This window comes from Peromyscus californicus, unplaced genomic scaffold, assembly GCF_007827085.1.
Source record: "Peromyscus californicus insignis strain IS unplaced genomic scaffold, ASM782708v3 Scaffold_5__1_contigs__length_169319896, whole genome shotgun sequence".
Lineage (NCBI taxonomy): Eukaryota > Metazoa > Chordata > Mammalia > Rodentia > Cricetidae > Peromyscus > Peromyscus californicus.
The window spans coordinates 56,846,408-56,865,831 of record NW_026294573.1 but is presented as its reverse complement, the minus strand read 5'-3'; the positions used below and the strand labels follow the sequence as shown (position 1 = coordinate 56,865,831).

Here is a 19,424-nt window from a genome sequence, read left to right as displayed (position 1 = left end):
GGGAAGGACTTCCAAGGGGGGTAAAAACTATGGTGTGCCTTTGTTACAAGTTGTTATGGTTTCATGACAGAAATCTGACCAACGCTGAGGTCAGCTCTATTGAGACTGGCTAATTCTCTAGGCTACGGTGGGCCAGAGCCAATAGGGCATGTCTTTCTGCCCCAACCAAGGAAATGACCATGATCTCTGTTCATGGGGTGCTGACCCTGTTATGGATGGTTGAAGCCCTATGCTGTCTATGATTTCTAACTCCATCTTTGTCAGGTTTTCAGTCTGAAGCTGTCGGTCACTTGGTCTGAATTACTACCCTCTGACCTTTGCTGATGTCTCAGATGTTGCTAATTACATCAAGTTCTCTTTGTTCCTATATTTACATGATAAGCATGTAGCTTTACTGTGGAAAAGATTTAACTTGGTCACAAGTCAGTAAGATGGAGCTGCAGGCTTTCTTGGTTACCCCACATTTAGCTCTTTGCCTAAAGGGTGGTCGTCCCCTCAGCAAAAGCCTCTTGGGAGAAGCCATCATTTCTATTAATTTAAACTGTTGCCATCAGCTGCATTAGAAGCAAGAATATAAGAAAGGGCAATAGAACCTATGCATGTCCTTCACAGGCTTTGGGGATTTGGTGAGGGGGTAGCTGTCTTCCTGCCCAGACCTCTCTGTTCCTCTTCTTCTCATCTACTGAGCTTGGTCTCTTACTCATCTGCCTCAGGATTCCAAATACTCTCTTGTTAATCCTTAAGATTCCTTTTAACCCTAGCCTCTGTTCTTGCTGACATATGAACAATTTAGGAGTTTTCATCATGGCTACTTTCCTCTTACCTCCTGCTCCAGAGCCCCCTTGGTTCTTCCTGGCTAGAAAGAACTTTTGATTGGTAGTTACAAGGCACAATATAGTATTTGCAAGTCTCAGCTTCCAGGTCCAACTGTCAAGAGGGTTTTTCTACCCCACTTTTCCCCAGAGCACAGAAAACCCCTTATGATGATTTCACATCCAAGATGATGGTGGACATCACCTTCACACCTTTTCCATGCTGCTCCAAGCATTCAGGGCACCTTTCTTCAACCTCACCAGGTCCACTATGTCCATTCCACATAGCCGTTCCCTCCTTGACAGAACTCTAGTAGCCACAAGACAGAAACCAGGGTTTTCCTCTCCCATCATGGTGACATTGCATACACATGAGCCAGCTTCCTAAACATTTCTGCGTTAGCTCTGCCACATCAGGACTTTTGGAACTGGGAGACCACCCCAAAGGCACGCAACAAACCCCCTTCTCTGAAAGGTCCCCAGCACCCACCTCATTTTTAGGCATACCTTGGGACTTGATGCAGACGAATAGAGAACAAGGCTGGCTCTGAGGGTACCGCTGGGCAGACTTTCAGGGAACTCACATAAGTTCTCTCGCCTACCCCAGACAGTCTATAAGAACTGGCTCAATGTACAAGCAGAGTACATTGAGCCGGAGCTATCCAGTGCAACCCAAGGTATTGCAAGACAGAACTTAAATCAGGTTTTGAAGGCTAGGGAAGTTGCAGACTAGGAAGCATTGAGGAGACCTGGTTGCTTTAGGATAGGAAGATTCCCATCAGTTGCTGGAGGAAAGGGAGGCAGGGGTCCAGGAAACCTGCTCAGGAAATGCAGGTTAAGTTAATAATGAGCAGTGGACAAGTGTGCATGATCTCTGTGCTGTCTCCTCACTTCTAGAGCAGAGCAGGAGAGACTGCCCAACATCCTTTATGTACCTTCACCCAGCTCCCTCAAATATCCTGATGGTCCTTTCTAAATATCTACAAGCGGTATCAGGAGTCTGGGAAGCAACATGGTTTTTTTTTTTTTTTTTTTTTTTTTTCTGTTGCTTTTATTCTTGTGGTGGTGCTGGGGATTGAACCTAGGGCCTTGTGCATGCCAGGCTAGGGTTCTACAACTGGACTACATACTCAGTTGACTTTTAAAACAGCGTTAACGTTGGTTTTGCCCATTTTAGTAAGAGTAATACTATACCCATTAACTTTCCCTATGATGCATTACAACTAGAAACACTTCCATTTGAACCTGTTTCCAAACAAGAACATTCTTCTCACCTTTAAAGGATGGGTGGAGGGCCAGAGAAAAAATGAGGGACTATGAGCACCCTAGCATCACATCCCGACATCCTCCCACAAGCCCTTTCCACACCTGGGGACTCAACGAGACTCCTTAGTACCTTGCTACATCCAAGCACCTTTAGCCATCTGCCTCACTGAGCCCGCACCCACCTTCAGTGCTTCAGATGCCTGAACTGCCAGTACAGAGACTTTACTCCAGCCCTAGAACTGTCAAAGGGGCATGAGAAACGGCAAAAGGAACAGGCAGAGGGAACTGATGCTCAAGGCCATCCACACTGGCTCAGAAACTGTCCACTGTTGGGTGAGATCCAGGCAAAGTGAGCACCTGCCTTGCGATGGCTTTTCCCTCATGGATAGGGGCTTATATAGTCCACAGCTACTTAGAGGCGGAGCTTCCTTGCTCTCTCAACCAATGGTGAGTGAAACAGGGTGGAGTCCGAAAAGGGAGAGTGGGAGTGAAGTGGCGGGTTAGGGAAATGTATCTGTTTTCCATAGGGAACAAGAAACAGCTTCCTAAGCCAAAGATAGTGAAAACAACTTCTCTTGAGTGGAAATAACACCTAGAAACCTGATGTTATGGTGATATATTTGTAATCTAAGAAATAAAGCTTGCCTGAAGATCAGAGCCCAGGGCCAGCCATAGAGGTCAGGCAGTGGTAGCAACACACCTTTAATCCTAGCACTGGGGAGGCAGAAGCAAAGATCTTCTGGATCTCTGTGAGTTCAAGGCCACACTGGGCTACATGAGATTAATCCAGTCTAAAAGAGAAACAGAGCCAGGCAATGGTGGCACACACTTTTAATTCCAGCACTGGGAAGTTTGAAACAGGCAGTGATATGGCTGGGCAGAGAAAAGTATATAAAGCAGAAGGAGACAGGAACTCTGGCTCTTTCAGGCTGAGGAGTTGGCGAGGTAAGAGGTGGTGGCTGTGGCTTGCTCTGCTTCCCTGATCTTTCAGCTTTCACCCTGATATCTGGCTCTGAGTTTTTATTATAAGACCATTTAGGATTCGAGGAACAGATGTCTTGGACTTATCTTGTTCCTAAGGCCCTTTGACTTTTTGTGGATCGTGGTCAGAAACTCAGTTTAGAAGCATATTCTATCTTCACCACTCCCAAGCAAATGAACTCAGGCAAGGCATGGATCTGACTTACCTGAGATTCCATGTTGTTTAACTCAGGGTCTCATGTATTCCAGGTTGGCCTCAAACTCCCTTGTAGTTAAAGACAACCATACTTCTGATCCTCCTCCCTCTACCTCCCTAGTGTTGGCATTACAGGTGTGTGCTACCAATGTAGATTTATTTGGTACTGGTGATGGAAACCAGGGCCTCCTGCATACTAGGGAAGTATGCTACTCACTAAGCTACATTCACAGCCCATGAGATTCCATAACTTGATTTGTAAAATAAACAAACTTTTCATAGGACAGTATAATTCAATGTGACACAAAGTGTCTGGCAGCCAGTAAATGGAAGCTTGTTGGTATGAAGAGGATTAAGAAAGGCAATGCCATCTGCCTTGGGTACTCCCCATACCCACATACCTATAAATGACCTGGTGCATGCCCTAAAATTGTCCCACTGAAGGAAACAGTATCATCTCCCTATTTCATCTGTCCAGGTAACTTGAAATATTTTTGGTGTAGATAGTCTCTATAGTTACTAATAAACTTCAATTATCCTTTGAGTTTTTTTTTTTTTTCAGTTAAAGCACAATGGTTCTGGGTGCCTGGGACAGATAGGAGTGAGAGCTGTTAAACAAATTAGTTAATGACTCCCTCTCTAGGAAATTATCTGCTAGAATGATCTCTTCCATGATTTTTCTGGCACAACACGTTATCCCAAAAGATTACAAGTACTTTAGAAATGGAGGAAATGCTTTATTTCTCACCACCACAGCATGCCTAGGGAGGTCAGAGGACAAGCAGGAGTTGAGTAATAGTTCACTCCTTCCACTGTGCGGTCCAGGGATCCAACTCAGGTTGTCAATTCAGGGTCTGGCAAGCAGCTTTTCCAGCTGAGCTATTTTGCTGGCAATCGGTGAGAGCAGTTGCATCACTTCAAAACAACTCAAGAATGCCCGCAGTTCCTACCACTAACTTAGTTTTGTCTCTTGGTGGTACCACTGTCTAGTTAGTGAAACATAAGCCAGATGTTTTTGGCCTTGATGTAGATAGTAGTATCCAGGCATAGGTAAAGGTAAAGATGTAAATGCCCTCATTTAAAGATGAATGGATGGGTGGGTTGATGGTCCCAATGAGGTCTTGGGCATGCTAGTCAAGTGGTCTATCACTGAGCCACTTACAGTCATGAATACCATTCATAACCTAGTCTCCAGCATTGTTTTTATTTGATGAGTTTCCATTAAATTATTTCCTTGTACATTTTCTTTTAAATAATTCATATAACAAATAACAACTGTGATAGTTTTTATTGAATATGCCCTTAGGACATCAGAAAACTTAGATTTCTCTGAAACTTGCAGTTTCAAAATTAGGAAGTTTATGTGAAACACAAAGATCTTTTTTTCTTTAAGTGACCAAAGAATTAAAGTTATTTACTCAGAGATCGTTTGTTCCTCATCAGCAGGTATCCTATCCACCATGGGCTGCGCATCCATTGCCTCAACAAAGGCATTCTCACCGGGCTGCTCACCCAGCTGCTCAGGAGGAAGGAAGTATGGCTCCTCAGAAGGAAGGAAGGCTGACTGCTCGGGCGGAAGGAAGTTTGATGTTGGCCTTTCACCTAAGGCTATTTGATTGGGGTCCGCAGAAAAATCCATAGATTTAGATTTTGATTTTTTTGAGCTGGATCGTCTCAAGTCTGAAGAAGTGTTGCCCCAATATGAGCTGCTCTCTCCACTTTTCGAAAAAGATGTGTCAGATACCCCTTCTGAGGGGTGGAAGTAAGACAGATTGGCCAGCTCCGGGTTCACAGTGTATTGATTGCCATAACTTTTGTCCCTAGAAAGAAGAGAACACACATCAGGAGTTATCGTTAGTTGCATATACATGTAACTCAAATCAGAACAGTTAAAAACAGAAACAGAGTCTGTCCAATGTATTAATTAATGCAAAGGGTATAGTTTGTTTTTCATTGTAGTCGTATTGTATTTAATCCTCGTGTAAATGAACCACGAATGCCTGGTGTACACAGCCTGTCTCAAACGTCAATATTAGAATTTAAAAGCCAACAATAAAGATTGCCTTAAGTAATAAAGGCTTAACAAGAAACATAAAATGAAGCTGAATTAGAGAAAATAAACATTTAACATTACAGGTTTAATGGGTCGAAGAAGTACCTTATCAAAGCACCACAGTCAAAGAGTAAAATTAAAGGGAATGGAATGGTGAAGATTAAAAAGTAATCCTGTGGAGGGAGGTTTAAAGTAATTTATGATACTGTACAAAAAAAATGTTGTAAAGAGACCAGGCTCTCAGGTTCAATGGAAATATATATATACATACATATACATATATATATATACATATATATATTTAATTCTTTTTATTTATTCTTCTCTCATACAATATATCCCAACTGCAGCCTTCCCTCCCTCCACCACTCCTAGTTCTCCCCCACCTCCTCTTTCCCTTGGATCCACTGCTCCTCCATTTTCCTTCAGAAAAGAGCAGGCCTCCCAGGCACAGCAAGTGAACACAGCATAACCAGTGACAATAAGTCTAGGCATAACCCTTATATGAAGACTGGATGAGACAATCCAGTAGGAGGAAGAGGGTCCCAAGAGCAGGCAAAAGAGAGACACACCCAACTCACACTGTTAGGAGTCATATTTTTATAAGAAAAGATAAATGAATATTTAAGACAAATGTCTAGGCCTCAAGGCATAAAAGTGGCAGATTTTCTGTTTCTTTCAAGGTCTTAAGCAAGGCTACCAAAAATTTAAATGTTAAACCCCAAGCAAATGAGCTAATTAGAAGAGAATAAATGGCCTTTGTACTCCAGGGCTATTTTGTAGGAATGCAGAGGGAGGAAGCATTGTCTAAAGTCTCTATATCCTTCCTGATCAACTGTGACTTTATTTATGACTATTTAAACTACTGGGGGCAAATACAGTGAGACATTCTCAGAAACAGGGCTCACATTCCCAATGCATAGAGGAAGTAGATTTGAGCTGAATATCTTATCCATTACTGAGGAGGGTACATATTCCTATTAATCCACTAAAGAAGGGAGGGAGAGAGTATGATGCCACGGACTAGCATTGAAGACTGAAAAGGCCAGTAGGCTTACCTTAGGTGTTTCAGTTTACACAGTGTGGCAAAACAAAATATCAGGAGGGGAATTAAGAGGATAAGGGTCATCAGTGAGATTCCCAGCATTAATTTGAGCTTGATTTCCTCTAACTCTAACATTTTGTCTTCGTTGGTATTGTTCAAATCAGAGCCTGGGAGGAAAGAAACACAATACAGAAAACTGACTGTTGTGCATGTTTTCCTTGAGGAATAAGGATAACAGAAGATAACTGCAGCATTCACAGCTCACTCTTCCTACCCCAGACAATGGAAAAAAAAAAAAGGCCATTTTTCATCCACGTACACAGTTTTTCTCTCTAGTCTTCATAACAATCTTGGAGTAGCTGTGCTTAACTCCATTTTAGATACTCACAGAAGTTTGCAAATCTTCTACTAATCAAAATGTGCTTTTAAGCCCAAGGTACCCATGAAAACATTTTTATGGAGCAGCCTTTCTTCTTGGCTTTACTAGAAACCACTTTAAGTAGCTTATTGTCTCGGAAAAGGTAATTAGAACAATTTACAAGGTGCTGGTTCTTCTGAAAGGAAAGGTGTATGTCCTGTTGTTGGGCACACACTGGTTGTTCTTTTGAATTAAAAGTGTGTAGTATTGGTGGTTTCCTCTCTAAGGCTGAAGAGATAAGTTTGCAATTTTGTTACCAAGATGATTGAAGTTAGTGTGCTTAATATTACAAAAAGAAAGAGAAGTGACTTTTTAGACTTCGGAAGTGAGTTAAGTCACAAAATCATGGCTGGCTCCAGAGACATTAAGAATCTCATAAAATCTGATGAAGATGTTTCTTTACTGTCAGATTTTGGATGTTCATGAGAATACATCAGACAAAATATAGTTAATGTTGAAATTTCCCTTCTCACAGTGCTCCCACGACCACTCACAGTGTTTCAAGGGCCTTCGTGACTTTCTAGGTAATATGTAGGTAATATTCAATGACAGATCTAGACTCCCATGTCTTCTCTGACTTTTAAACATTTTAATTATTGTGCTTGGTATACAGCCCAGTAGAGCTCTCGCTAGCATGTTGAAAGGTCTAGGTTCCTAATACCAATAAAGAGTAAAAATTATATTATCCCAGTGTGATCTTAAAGCAAGTGGAATGGAATGTGTACAGCTGTCATTGACTGTTATCTGACTTTCAGACCCATTTGGGAATAATCAAGTAGATTATATTAAAATGAACTGCCCCCTTAAATGCACCTCTAGTTCCCAAAGCCTTTTTTCTCTTTCTTTCTTTCTTTCTTTCTTTCTTTCTTTCTTTCTTTCTTTCTTTCTTTCTTTCTTTCTTTCTTTCTTTCTTCCTTCCTTCCTTCCTTCCTTCCTTCCTTTCTTCTTCCTTCCTTCCTTCCTTCCTTCCTTCCTTCCTTCCTTCCTTCCTTCCTTCCTTCCTTCCTTCCTTCTTTCTTTCTTTTTTGAGACAGGATGTCATTGTGTAGCTCTGGTAATTCTGTGATGCCGGGCAGTGGTGGCACACGCCTTTAATCCCAGCACTCGGGAGGCAGAGGCAGGCGGATCTCTGTGAGTTCAAGGTCAGCCTGGGCTACAAAGTGAGATCCAGGACAGGCTCCAAAGCTACACAGAGAAACCCTGTCTCGAAAAACCAAAAAAAAAAAAAAAAAAAAAAAAAAAAATTAAATGAAAATAAAAAAATAAATAAATGGGTGTGTTCTTGGAGTTAACTCATAGAACCTCTAGTTGCTGTTTTGTCTCCCAGAAATCAAGCCATATTCCCTGTCTGAGAGAGAGAAGAGGGAGGAAGGGAGAGAGGGAGGGAGGGAGGGAGGGAGGGAGGGAGGGACAGAGAGAGGGGAGGAGAGAATTACAGAGAACTGCTGTGACCTTATAGCTCTCACTGAGTTCTCTCCCGACCCTTCTCTCTTCTCTGACAGCTAGGCCCAAGACAACCTTGTACTGTAGCTTTACTCTCTTGTCGAGAGCCTTTCTCTGTGTCAGGGGCCACATAGGCTAGGTCACACTAAGTTGATGGTATGGAAGTTTATCTTCTACTCAGTCCTAAACCTGTAATAGTCAGACACTCCAGATCTGAAGGAAGCTGATAGAACTAGACGGTCTAGCCCTTTTAAAGATCCTCATAGCTGCCTATGGCCATGATGTAGTATCTCTCTTGATATTCCAGGAACTGAAGGATCTATGTCCTTTCAAGGCCTTATCATGGCTACCTACTGATGGGCCATGATGCTATCTCTCCTAATTGCTTTTCACTTCAGGGTTTCCTCATGGCTGCCTAGGACTCTCCTAACAAAGGATATCTGACAGATAGTTTGCCTCAATCTCCTTTTTCTACAAATCCCTTACTCTTCCTAACACAGCACATTTATCAAAGTCAAGGTCAGAACCAGAGGAGGCTTTACAATGTATAAACACTAGAAGTTACAGGAAGTTAACTGCAGGTTTGGGCTGGCTTTTGCTTTATGCCTCAATTTCTTCATATAGGCTTGTTGGGAGAACTGGCATGATGTGGCTAAAACATCAGAATACATGCTTTATAGTGTGTCCTCAATAAATGGTAGAAAACCAGTCAACTCCAAGTTCAGTCACTTAAATGCTAAGTAGAGAGATGACAACCTATTTCTAAGGTGACTCACCACTGCCATTCCTGAATATAAATAAGACTCATTCCATTTTCTTAAAGTAGCTCAAGGCAAGGGCTACATTTTTCAAATAATTCATTACAGAACTGAGCAGACAGATATGCCACCAAATATATCTATTTTACAATTATTTACTTGTAGGACAAAGGGTGTGAGAAAAATTAAAACACTGCCTTTTAATATGATTTTCCACTGGTACCCAAGTCAGGAGGCTCACAACCACATGTAACTCCAGTTCCAGGGGATCTGACACCTTCTTCTGGCTTCCACAAGTACCTGCACATATGTGGTGCACACACACACACACACACACACACACAGACACATAAACAGACACACACACACACACACACACACACACACACACACACACACACACACAAAATCTTAACATCAAAAAAGTAGAAACCAAAGGAGGGTGGGATAAGAGAACTTTGTACTTTTTGCTATTGTTTTCTTTAAATTTAAAACCTTAAAGTAAAGCTTACTTTTAAAAGACTATATATATTATATGTATTATTCACTTACCTGTCTTAATCTGTTTCAACATTGTGAGTCAGAAGACAGGGAGATGATAATAGTCATTGGTAAAAGAGCAACAAGAATACTTGAGAAGTATAATTTGTCTAATGTAATCAATGTCCTCTTTGATATGGCATTAACCATCATTACACTTTCCCACATATACTCATTACCCTTTTTTATGAGAAATTGTTTCACAATGCAGTCACTAAAATTCAGGTGATATTTATGTATCTATTAATTGAAGTACTTTGTTCTTACCTGGAATTGGTTGAAAGAATTGATCTTTATCACCCATGTTCCCTGCTGATCCACTTATAGCTGTTAAAACAATATGTTGATGTTATAAGTAAGATTCACTTACTAAAATTTTTACATGTGTGTAAAGGTGTGTGTATATTATGTGAAGTCTGTTCTCATTATTCATTGTAGTATTGTTTTGTAAAGGGAACATCTCTATAACTCAGGTTCCAAGGAGCTCATCTGATACATGTGTATTTCCCATAGGGTCCATTATAGTATTTAGGGACATTAACAAACTATTTAACACTATGCTTAGAGGCCTGTAGCATGAATCTTAAAAGTTCTTATTAATAAAAACAAACCCATGGCCAGGTATTGGGGTGAACGCTGAAAGATCAGAGAAGCAGAACAAACCACAGCCACCTCACCTTTCCAATTCCTCAGCTGATCCTGTTTCCTCAGACTGGCAGCCTCTGAGTCCTCATCCAGAATGAATCTCAGCTGAACTGGGCTGCTCAAAAGCCTATAAGCTTAACAAGGCCTAGTTCCTTGTCCTCATGCCTTAAATACCTTTCTGCTTCCTGCCATCACTTCCTGGGATTAAAGGCTCTTGTTACCACGCCTGGCTGTTTCCAGTGTGGCCTTGAACTCACAGAGATCCAGACGGATCTCTACCTCTGAAATGCTAGGATTAAAGGTGTGTGTGCCACCATTTTCTGGCCTCTACATCTAGTGGCTGTTCTCTTCTGTGACCCCAGAAAAGTTTATTAGGGTGCACGATATATTGGGGAACACAATATCACCACAGAGGCCAGTTCAAGGTATGACTGTCAGGCAACTAAAAATATTTGAAATTGTGTCAATATCGACAAATGATCTTGAAGGTTCTACAAATATTGATTTTAGGTTAACAGAGATCTTAGTCTTGAGTAGGTAATACTGAATGTAAATACACAATATGCAAATAATAATGGTTGAGTGAATATGATGTATATTTCATTTTTATAATGTATATGTATATGACAAATTCATTACATATCTTAATACATATGTCTATATCTGCACAAACTATATGAATGCATAGGTTGATCTATGTATTGTGCTGTGCATGTATACTTGTGTGTTCATGCTATACACATTACTTTCATGCACAAATATGTACTGGTACTTTGCACTTACATGTGCATCACTTAGATGTGCATCTCTGTGTGTTTATACACATGCTGCCCCAAACATGGAGGGACTATACTGGGCAAAAACTTTGCTTAAAATGCTGGATCATGCACTTAGTTGAAGGTTTTTTTTATCTGGGCTTATCTGTTTCTCAAGTCAAAGCTATAAAACAGGAAGACTGTGATAGTTACTTACAACACAAGGACAAGAAAACCAGCTCCCCTATACCAGCAAATGTCCTCTGTGATTTTAAGATACACTTGAGACTATAACATTTGTTGGAGGATATACTTCTGGATGCAAAAGAATCGGAAACTGCAGCTTTATCATTTCTCTGCACATTACATTTGCTATTACAAGGGGCAACAAACATGAACTTATTAATTATTGTTAGAAATATTTAGACCAGTCTTGTCTTTCTTATATAAAATATCAGATAATTAATATAAATAGAAATGTTAGAAACATTTTCCCAGTTACCTAACTGCATGAATTTACCTTTTGCTAACATTGTCCAAAATGCAGGCACATTGGGGGTTGATGCTGTTCAAAAGAGATGACATGGGTAACAGGTGAGAATCTATTGTCTACAATTATGTGCTCCCTCAAAAACTTTAGGAGAGTTATACTGGATTGTTATGGCTCCACAAATACTTTATAAGGAACAATGATCTTGGCAAGAAAATAAAATGGTGATTTTGAATATGCAGCCTCCCACTCCTAAGACCCTCCCTCAAATAATCCTAGGAAACATTAATTGCTGTGACTCGAGATACATTTCTTCCTTAATCAAGTAGAAAATTTTACATTCTCATCAAAAATATTAAAATATACCCCATATATTTGTTGTAGATACATTTATAAATGTATTATATATATATATGTTTATTTAAATATTTAACAGTTCAGTTCCTATAGCTGGTCAGGTACCTCTGAAAATGGACTCTTACATATTTGCCATTTAAAAGACTCCAGGATGGCTCTAAATGATAGTGGTATGGATTCTTTAGGCATGCTATTCACTTATGTCATGTTCAGAGCAGTGAAAGCTCATTGCCTAAGTTATAGAATAACATGCTCCAGATATCAATACAGTGTAGTAGTTTTAGTACTTGGAATATTTTTACGCAAGTGTTCATAAGGTTTTGCTTCTTCACCGGCAGATGTTTTAGCTGTAGTTGCACTGACGAGTTTATCTAGGAAAAGAGATAAAGTATTTTCAACATATTAAAACATTGGCCAAATGTCTGGGGTTTCCGTATTTTAAGACTACAAATGGAACAAAGACAAGGGGAGAAGAGAGGAGAGAGAATGGCATTTTTATCAGAAATGAAGAGTAGGAAGGAAAGCAACGGAGAAGAGTGTTTTTGTGATTACGGGCTGCCTGAAATAGGACTAATACGTCTGTGCTCTGTGAAAGAGAAGAAAAGCTTGGAACCCAGGCCTTTAGAGGTAATGATGAGCTATTGGCTAAGATGGCTGGCTTACGAGGCTCCCTACACAGGCCTTAGTATAAACCTCAGCCTACAATGTGTCGATGTGGTCACATCACTGAATGTTTCAGCTGTATCAGATAACTTAATAAACAAAACAAAACAAAACAAAACAAAAAAACAGTAGCATAAGTTCCATATGGGATACTACCCCACTAAAGGGGAATTTCTACGGAGTGGCAGAATGAATCCACAGAGCCTACAAATCCATCACAGGTATCCTGTTAATAAGAAAGGGTAGAAAATAAATATTCAGACAGAACTCAAAACAGGTGAAAAGTCCAAGCTACAATGCAACCATTTATTCCTACATCCAGGTGCCTCAGTTTACCCCACTCTCCATGGAGCATTAGAGACTATGCTGAAGCAATTTATCATTAGTGAAAGAGCTATCCTGGGGCTCTTCTATCTTGATAGGCTAGCTCTTCTGGAACGTTCCTACAACGCCCACATGTAGAAGGCACAAAGTTTTATTCATTCCAATTTTGTTGACAATCTTCTAGTTGTGGGGTAGGAATCTATGGTTTTGGAATCTCTTCTTTGGGTACTATGGTTTTCAGTAATTCATTTTTTTTTGGAAATTTAATGTGTCTGGGGTGCTTAAGAGTCAGCTAACTGTAACTTTCCCCACACAACTCAAGATGTTTGCTCTACACAAGCAAGATGCTCCTGGTAGTTTAACTAAGTTTGTCCTAAAAGTGTGACTGGCACAAGGCTTGGAACTGCCCAAATTCTCCATTACTGTCAAGTAAATTTATTAATAATGAGGCATTAATGAGCCTGTCCCAGTGTCAAAATTGCCATAGCCAGAAAGAGTCACTTTTTGCTATTTCACACCATTCAAAGTATAAAAGAGAAAAACACCCACAAATATGGGTTTAATAAAGATGAGCAATAGCCTGGAATCCTAACTTTAGTTAATGTTTCTTTCCATGCAAACTGGAAAACAGAATTGAGAGACTCTGTCTGCTTCCTCTGTAATGGTGACTGGAATGCTCATAGTGCTTCACAAAAAAAAATTGTTGTGGAAGAAAATTTAGGAAAAACAAAAACAGGAGATGACATAACTCTGGTGGTGCCTAGAAGCACAAGATGGACTCTAGAGGAGAACCATAGGCCTCACCCCTGTCCCTGGTCTGTTCTGGAATCCCGCCCTAAGGGATTTGCCTGTGGAGCTGTGGACTGTGCATTTAGTACTCACAGTTCTTCAGCACAAACTTCAGGTCAGTTGTGGCACTCACAGAGATTTCAGAGTCTGTGCCATTTGGATTATGTGTGGTGAACACATCTACAAACAGAAAATCAGAAGTCTTTAGCAACCAGTAATCACTGCTTGTCCGTTACATTTTTTTCATCATATTTTTAAACTTTAAAAAGTATCCACTGACTAATGAAAAAATAATTATAAACAACAAAAAATATGAGACTTTTTCAAAGGAAGGGGAGTAAGGAGCAAGCTGAAAATTCATAAGGAAAAAAGTCAAACTAATTTTCTTATGATACATAACTGTGAGAAACAATTAAGGAAATTCATGGAAAATATGTATATGGCTATAAGATGCCAAAATGAATTTGTAGGCAAAATATCACTAAATCTTAACCTCAGTACATCAGAAAATGAGACAGGATTAGAGATAGGGTTGCTGAGCTTATAATCCAGTTAAAACCAGATTGGAGGAGGGTGTGCTCCTAGCTGGATCTGTCTCATACAAGAGGGGAGTCTGCAGGAAGAAACGAGGAGAATAGGACACGAAGAGGGTGAGGCACAAACTGCTGCTGCCACAAGCCAAGACACACCTGAGCCACCAGAAGCTGAAGGAAGGAACGGTTCTCAACCTTTGGCTTTGGATGGAGCACTTACTTGATTGGTTCTACTTTGATTTTTGACTTCCAGCCTCTAGAACTATAGGAAACTAGTTTTCTGTTGTCTTTATCCTCCTAATCTGTGGCATTTTTGTTTCAGCAGCGTTAAGAAATGGATCCACGCCTCAAAATAAGTTTGGGCTGACTTACCATCAAATAGACCAGTTTTTACTAAAGGAAGTATCACGATGCCAGGATGAACCACAGTAGACAGAAATAGCAGCAAAGATAACCTTGTAAAATTTCATAACACTTCATGAAAAAAAGTTGTAAGAAATAAGGCTTTGTTTACACACTGAAATGCCTACAAAGTAAATTAGAATTTCAAAACTGGGAAATAATATGGTGATGAGAGATTATAAGGCAGGATTAAGGAAAATCAAACCAGTGTAATCAGTCATACATATGCTATTAACTTAAAACACTTACATTGTTTTATGTCTTTATAGTAATTGCCAGTTTTCTCATTAGCAGGAGTATCTTCTTCATTTTCTTCTGATTTATGTATAACATGAGTATCATCTATATTTTCATGTGCAGGAGGAGCACTATTAGCCAGATTTTCATCATCTGAATAATACTGTTCTTCATCTGAAGGCATCACCTCAGGGTTCCCTGAAAAACAAAACATGACACAGAATGGAATAAAATATGTTAATTTTCTTTACTGCTTTCTCTCACTGAAATTTTTTCACAATTAGAGATTGAGATTTAAAAGTTAAATTATATTGCATCTTCAACTTTCAATCATCCTGCAGAAAACTGCCATATGCTGACTTTCTGTGATTGAGAATCAACCTTCTGATTGACTAATTTTAAATGTTTACTTACGTTCCACATTGGACTGTAGATTGCTAAAGTTTGGGATGAAAACCACAAATAAAAAGATAAACAATATAAAATTCATTGGGAAATTAATGTGATTTATCCAGCAATCTACTGTCTCCTCAGGGCTTCCTTCTTGTGGCTCAGCAGGACCTAAGACTCAGTAGGACATTATGACATCACTGTTTATGGGAAACAGAATGCCAGAGAAATGCCCAGAACTTGGTGACTCTATTGACCATTTCATTTTTGGTGTTACGATGATTTTAGTTTTTAAAAATAAACACTTCTTTCTTTGAAAGATAACAAATGTGTTTTCATAAAATAATGTTAGTTATTGGTCCATGAATTATAAATAATCAATCTTGTTGATAATGACATAAAAACCTTTGGAGCTTAGGGTTTTGTTTCTAACGACATCAGATCTGTCAGAGTGCTGCAATCTGCTAAAAACAACAACAACAACAACAACAACAAAACAAAACAAAACGAAAATCTAGTCAGAGAAAGCAAAACTCAAAACAATCCAAATAGCCTCTAAGTTCTCATTCATAAACTATTTGACTGTAATTCTTTAAGGAAAGTTTTATGAAACATCTTTTTTATTTTAAGAATTATTTTCTTCATAAGATGTAACATATTTGTTTTGTTTAATACATGTTTTTCAATAAGGTCCAACTTCTACTTCACATTTCAATTGAGAAAATTATCTCATACTTAGCTAGTTGAAAGGTGACTCCAGTGTGTATATATATATAGCCTTGTACATGGATTACTTACATAATAACAATGATTGACATTATTATAGTCACCTAACTTTGAAGTATGCTAACTTCAATTATTATTGATGATAACCTTTCCACATCAGATGATACTCATACTTACAACATAAGCGTCAGGAAAAACAGCATAGCATCACAGGGCTTTATGTTTGTCTTCAGTGAAGGGGAAGGGCATAAGTGAAGTACAACCCGTGGTCCTTTGCTGATGGTGCCTGGTGATGTGGAGGGCAGGCTCAGCAGAGTTTGGTTTCTTATGAGGGTAAGAGAAGCAGAGATAGTGTGTCCAAAGGAGAGATGGAAAAGCAAGCCAAGCTCTTGACCAAGGTCTCAGTCAACCAACGGAAAATGATTCCACAGTTAGCCCTGGACTCTCCCAGTTATCTCAAGTAAGAACCAGAAGGTGGAAAAGACTGAGCTGGCTCGTCTCTAGAACCCTTTCCTCTAGTGCAGTGTTTCTCAGCCTGGGGGGTCGTGAGTCTTTGGGGGGATCAAATGACCCATCAGATATCCTGCATGTAAGATATTATGTTATGATTCATAACAGTAGTAAAACTACAGTTAGGGAGTAGCAATGAAATAATTTTATGCTTTGGGGTCACTACAACCTGAGGAACTGTGTTTAAAGGGTCACAGCATCAGGAAGGTTGAGACGCACTGTTCTAGTGTCTCTCTAACTGGTTCAACAGAGGAAATCAGAGAATCAGGAAGCAAACATGCCTCCTGTTGCTGCAAGCCATCAAACACCTTTGGATGATGCAACTAACCTACGGTGAAATTTGACGGACATACTGATGGGGTGTGTGTGGATCATAATAGGATCATATTATACCTGGTGGTATAGAGGAGACAGCTGGAGAAACATGTTTACCCAAATCTACACACTTCTTGGCAGGCAGCAAGTGAAATATGAAACAATGCAGCATTGTATGTAGTTCAGGAATCCCTAAATACCAAAAGTCAGCTTGGCATTTTGGGGGCACAAATAGAATTTTCTTTGTTGTTTCATTATCTTGCTCTCCACTGAGTCCTGGGTTAACTGTTTTTTGTTTTGTTTTGGTTTTGGTTTTTTTTTTTTTTTTTTGAGACAGGTTCTCTCTACATAGCCTTGGCTGTTCTAGAATTTATGTAGACCAGGCTGGCTTCAAACTCACAGAGGCCCACCTGCCTCTGCCTCCGGAGTACTGCCCTTTTTATTTTCTGATTTGACATATACTTTCCATAGGTAACTGAGTTGATAGAATGCAAATAGAAGTTATAGAGATAAGACTTCATGAAACTAAGATTGCTTAATTTCCTCTTTCTCAGGATCAGTACTATTTCTAGAATATATTGATGGATGTTGTAGATTTAATTGTATCTGCCTCAAATTTGTATGTTGAAGTCCAAACTCTGAGCATTTCAAAACATGGCCAAGATTAGAGCTGAGATTACTAGAGGGGTGGGATATGGAAATTCTGGGGGATCATGGTCTGCAAGAGCCCATGGGTGAGTTGGATAACAGTTATCAAGAGAGGTTATGACACTGAAAATCTCTACTTTCAGTAGCTAAGTGAAATAGGAAATTTTACAAAAGAGAAAAGCAAAGTGCAGAGTCCCTCTGGAAGGTATTGGTGAAGTCTAAGGACCTCTCCCCTCCCAGGGTGGAGTACAATTTCAGTGTTTTAAAGGGCAGAGGATGAAGGTGGGTAGACACAAAAGTTGTAGCAGTGACAGGTTAGGAGAGGGAGTGCTGGAAGTCTCTCTTTTGAGCGTTTGGTTGGAGCAGTCATGGGAAGTCTGTCTATCTCTATCTATCTATCTATCTATCTATCTATCTATCTATCTATCTATCTGTCTGTCTGTCTGTCTGTCTGTCTGTCTGTCTATCTATCTATCTATCTATCTATCTATCTATCTATCTATCTATCTATCTATCTATCTACCTACCTACCTATCATCTATCTACCTACCTATCATTTATCAATCTATCTATCTATCTACAGTTTTTTTTTCTTGTATTAGAAAGGAACTCACTATGTAGTCCCGGCTGGCCTGTAACTTGCTATGTAGAACAGGCTGGCCTAAGCTCACAGAGACCTGCCTGCTTCCAGTAATGCTGAATTCAAAAGTGTATACTCCCACATTCATGCTGAGTCAGCACCCTAGCTACTCCCTGAACCACGTTCTCTGGGACCCCAGAACAAGTGTTGTGGGACTATATGCTGGGGCTTGAGCAGCAGAGAACCTCCTGACTGTGAGAAAACTAAACCCTGAATTATCTAGTGAGTTGAAAACTGGTAAGAATCAGCATCTATGTGGCAACGAACACAAGTTCAAGGTGTGCGCACCTGATACTAAGACGGAACACCCAGTGGCATGGTCAGCATTCACATATGACCTATGAAGGAGCATCCAGAGGTATGACCAGCATTTGTGACCGGACTGACCCATGAAGGCTGTGTTTCCAAAGTCTGTTCCATTGAACTCTAGTACAGTGAAGTAGCCTACAGAAATTTCGCTTGCATAATCAACTGGTTTGGAAAACACGTGCTGTAATGCCTTCCTTTAGACAGCCGTGGCAATGTTAGTCTAAAGGCTCAAAACAAACTCCAGCAAGAAACCCTTTAAGACATTTCCATTTCAAATGTTAACCAGCTTTTTTTTTTCACAACAAACCAGTGCAATAAGAACATTCGCAAGTAGACCACCATGTTGACTAAGAGCGCTCAGCAAGAATAGAGATGAATATGTTGACTTTGTCAGGTTGACTTTCCAGTGGGTTTTTAAAAACTTGTGTGTGCACATGTGCATGTGGTGTGCATGCATCTCTGTGCACAAGCATGTTCTCTCTCCTCCTTCATCACAATCTCTTCTTCTCTCTTCCTTCCTTCCCCTCTATGCCTCCTTTCTCTCCACTCTCTCTTACTTTCTCTTCTTTCCCCCTCTCCCCATCTTTCTTTCCCCTCTTCCCTCCCTCCTCCTCCTCTCATGCATCTCTCCTCTCTCTTCCCTCTCTCCCTCTCCATCCTCCCCTCCCACCATCACTTTCTCTCCTTTATCTCACATCTTCCTCTCTCTCCTCTCTAACTCTTCACTCTCCCCTACCTCTCCCCTCTCTTCCGCTCTCATGTTTTCACCTCACTCCTCACTTTCTGTCCCTCTGTACTCCCTTTTCTTTCCCCTCTCTCACACACACTCCTACCTCTCCTCAGTCCTCCCTTTCCCCCTTTCCCTCCCACTCTCTTCTCCAGCCTCTCACTCCTCTTCAGCTCTCACTGTGTTCTCTATTATCTTCCTATACCCTTGTCCTCACCCCCTCTCTCTCTTCTCCCTCTCCTTTCTGTTTCAGCTCTCTCACTTAGATCTTACTCTTCCATTTCTCTTCTCCTGTTTGTCTCCTCTCCTTTCTTTCCTGTCCTCCCTTTCTCCCCTCTCTCTTTCTGTCTCCTACATCTCTCTCTCTCTTGTTTCTCCTCGCTCACTGCTATCTCTTCTCTCTCTTCTCTCCTTCATTTGTCACTCTTTCTCTCTCCCCCTCTCTCTAACGT

The 19,424-nt window shown here is 40.2% G+C and overlaps 1 protein-coding gene across 1 annotated transcript; it reads right to left on the bottom strand.

Moving 5' to 3' along the window:
• Window positions 1-3,977: 3,977 nt before the first annotated feature.
• On the bottom strand, window positions 3,978-15,258 carry Eqtn (equatorin). Its single transcript, XM_052718253.1, has 7 exons — window positions 14,720-15,258; window positions 13,629-13,715; window positions 12,047-12,130; window positions 11,433-11,477; window positions 9,780-9,839; window positions 6,367-6,520; window positions 3,978-5,075 (listed from the first exon to the last, which is right to left on the bottom strand). Exons 1-7 carry the CDS (start codon window positions 14,919-14,921, stop codon window positions 4,670-4,672), a joined length of 1,038 nt encoding a protein of 345 aa, XP_052574213.1. The 5' UTR covers window positions 14,922-15,258; the 3' UTR covers window positions 3,978-4,669.
• Between the last annotated feature and the right edge of the window lie 4,166 nt (window positions 15,259-19,424).

Coding starts and splice junctions, on each gene's coding strand:
- Eqtn (XM_052718253.1), bottom strand. CDS start 14,921: ATGTTTTGTTTTTCAGGGAACCCTGAGGTGATGCCTTCAGATGAAGAA. Junction 12,131..13,628: donor GAAGTTTGTGCTGAAGAACT/GTGAGTACTAAA, acceptor CTCTTTTCCTAG/ATAAACTCGTCAGTGCAACT. Junction 11,478..12,046: donor CTTGCGTAAAAATATTCCAA/GTACTAAAACTA, acceptor TCTTTTGAACAG/CATCAACCCCCAATGTGCCT.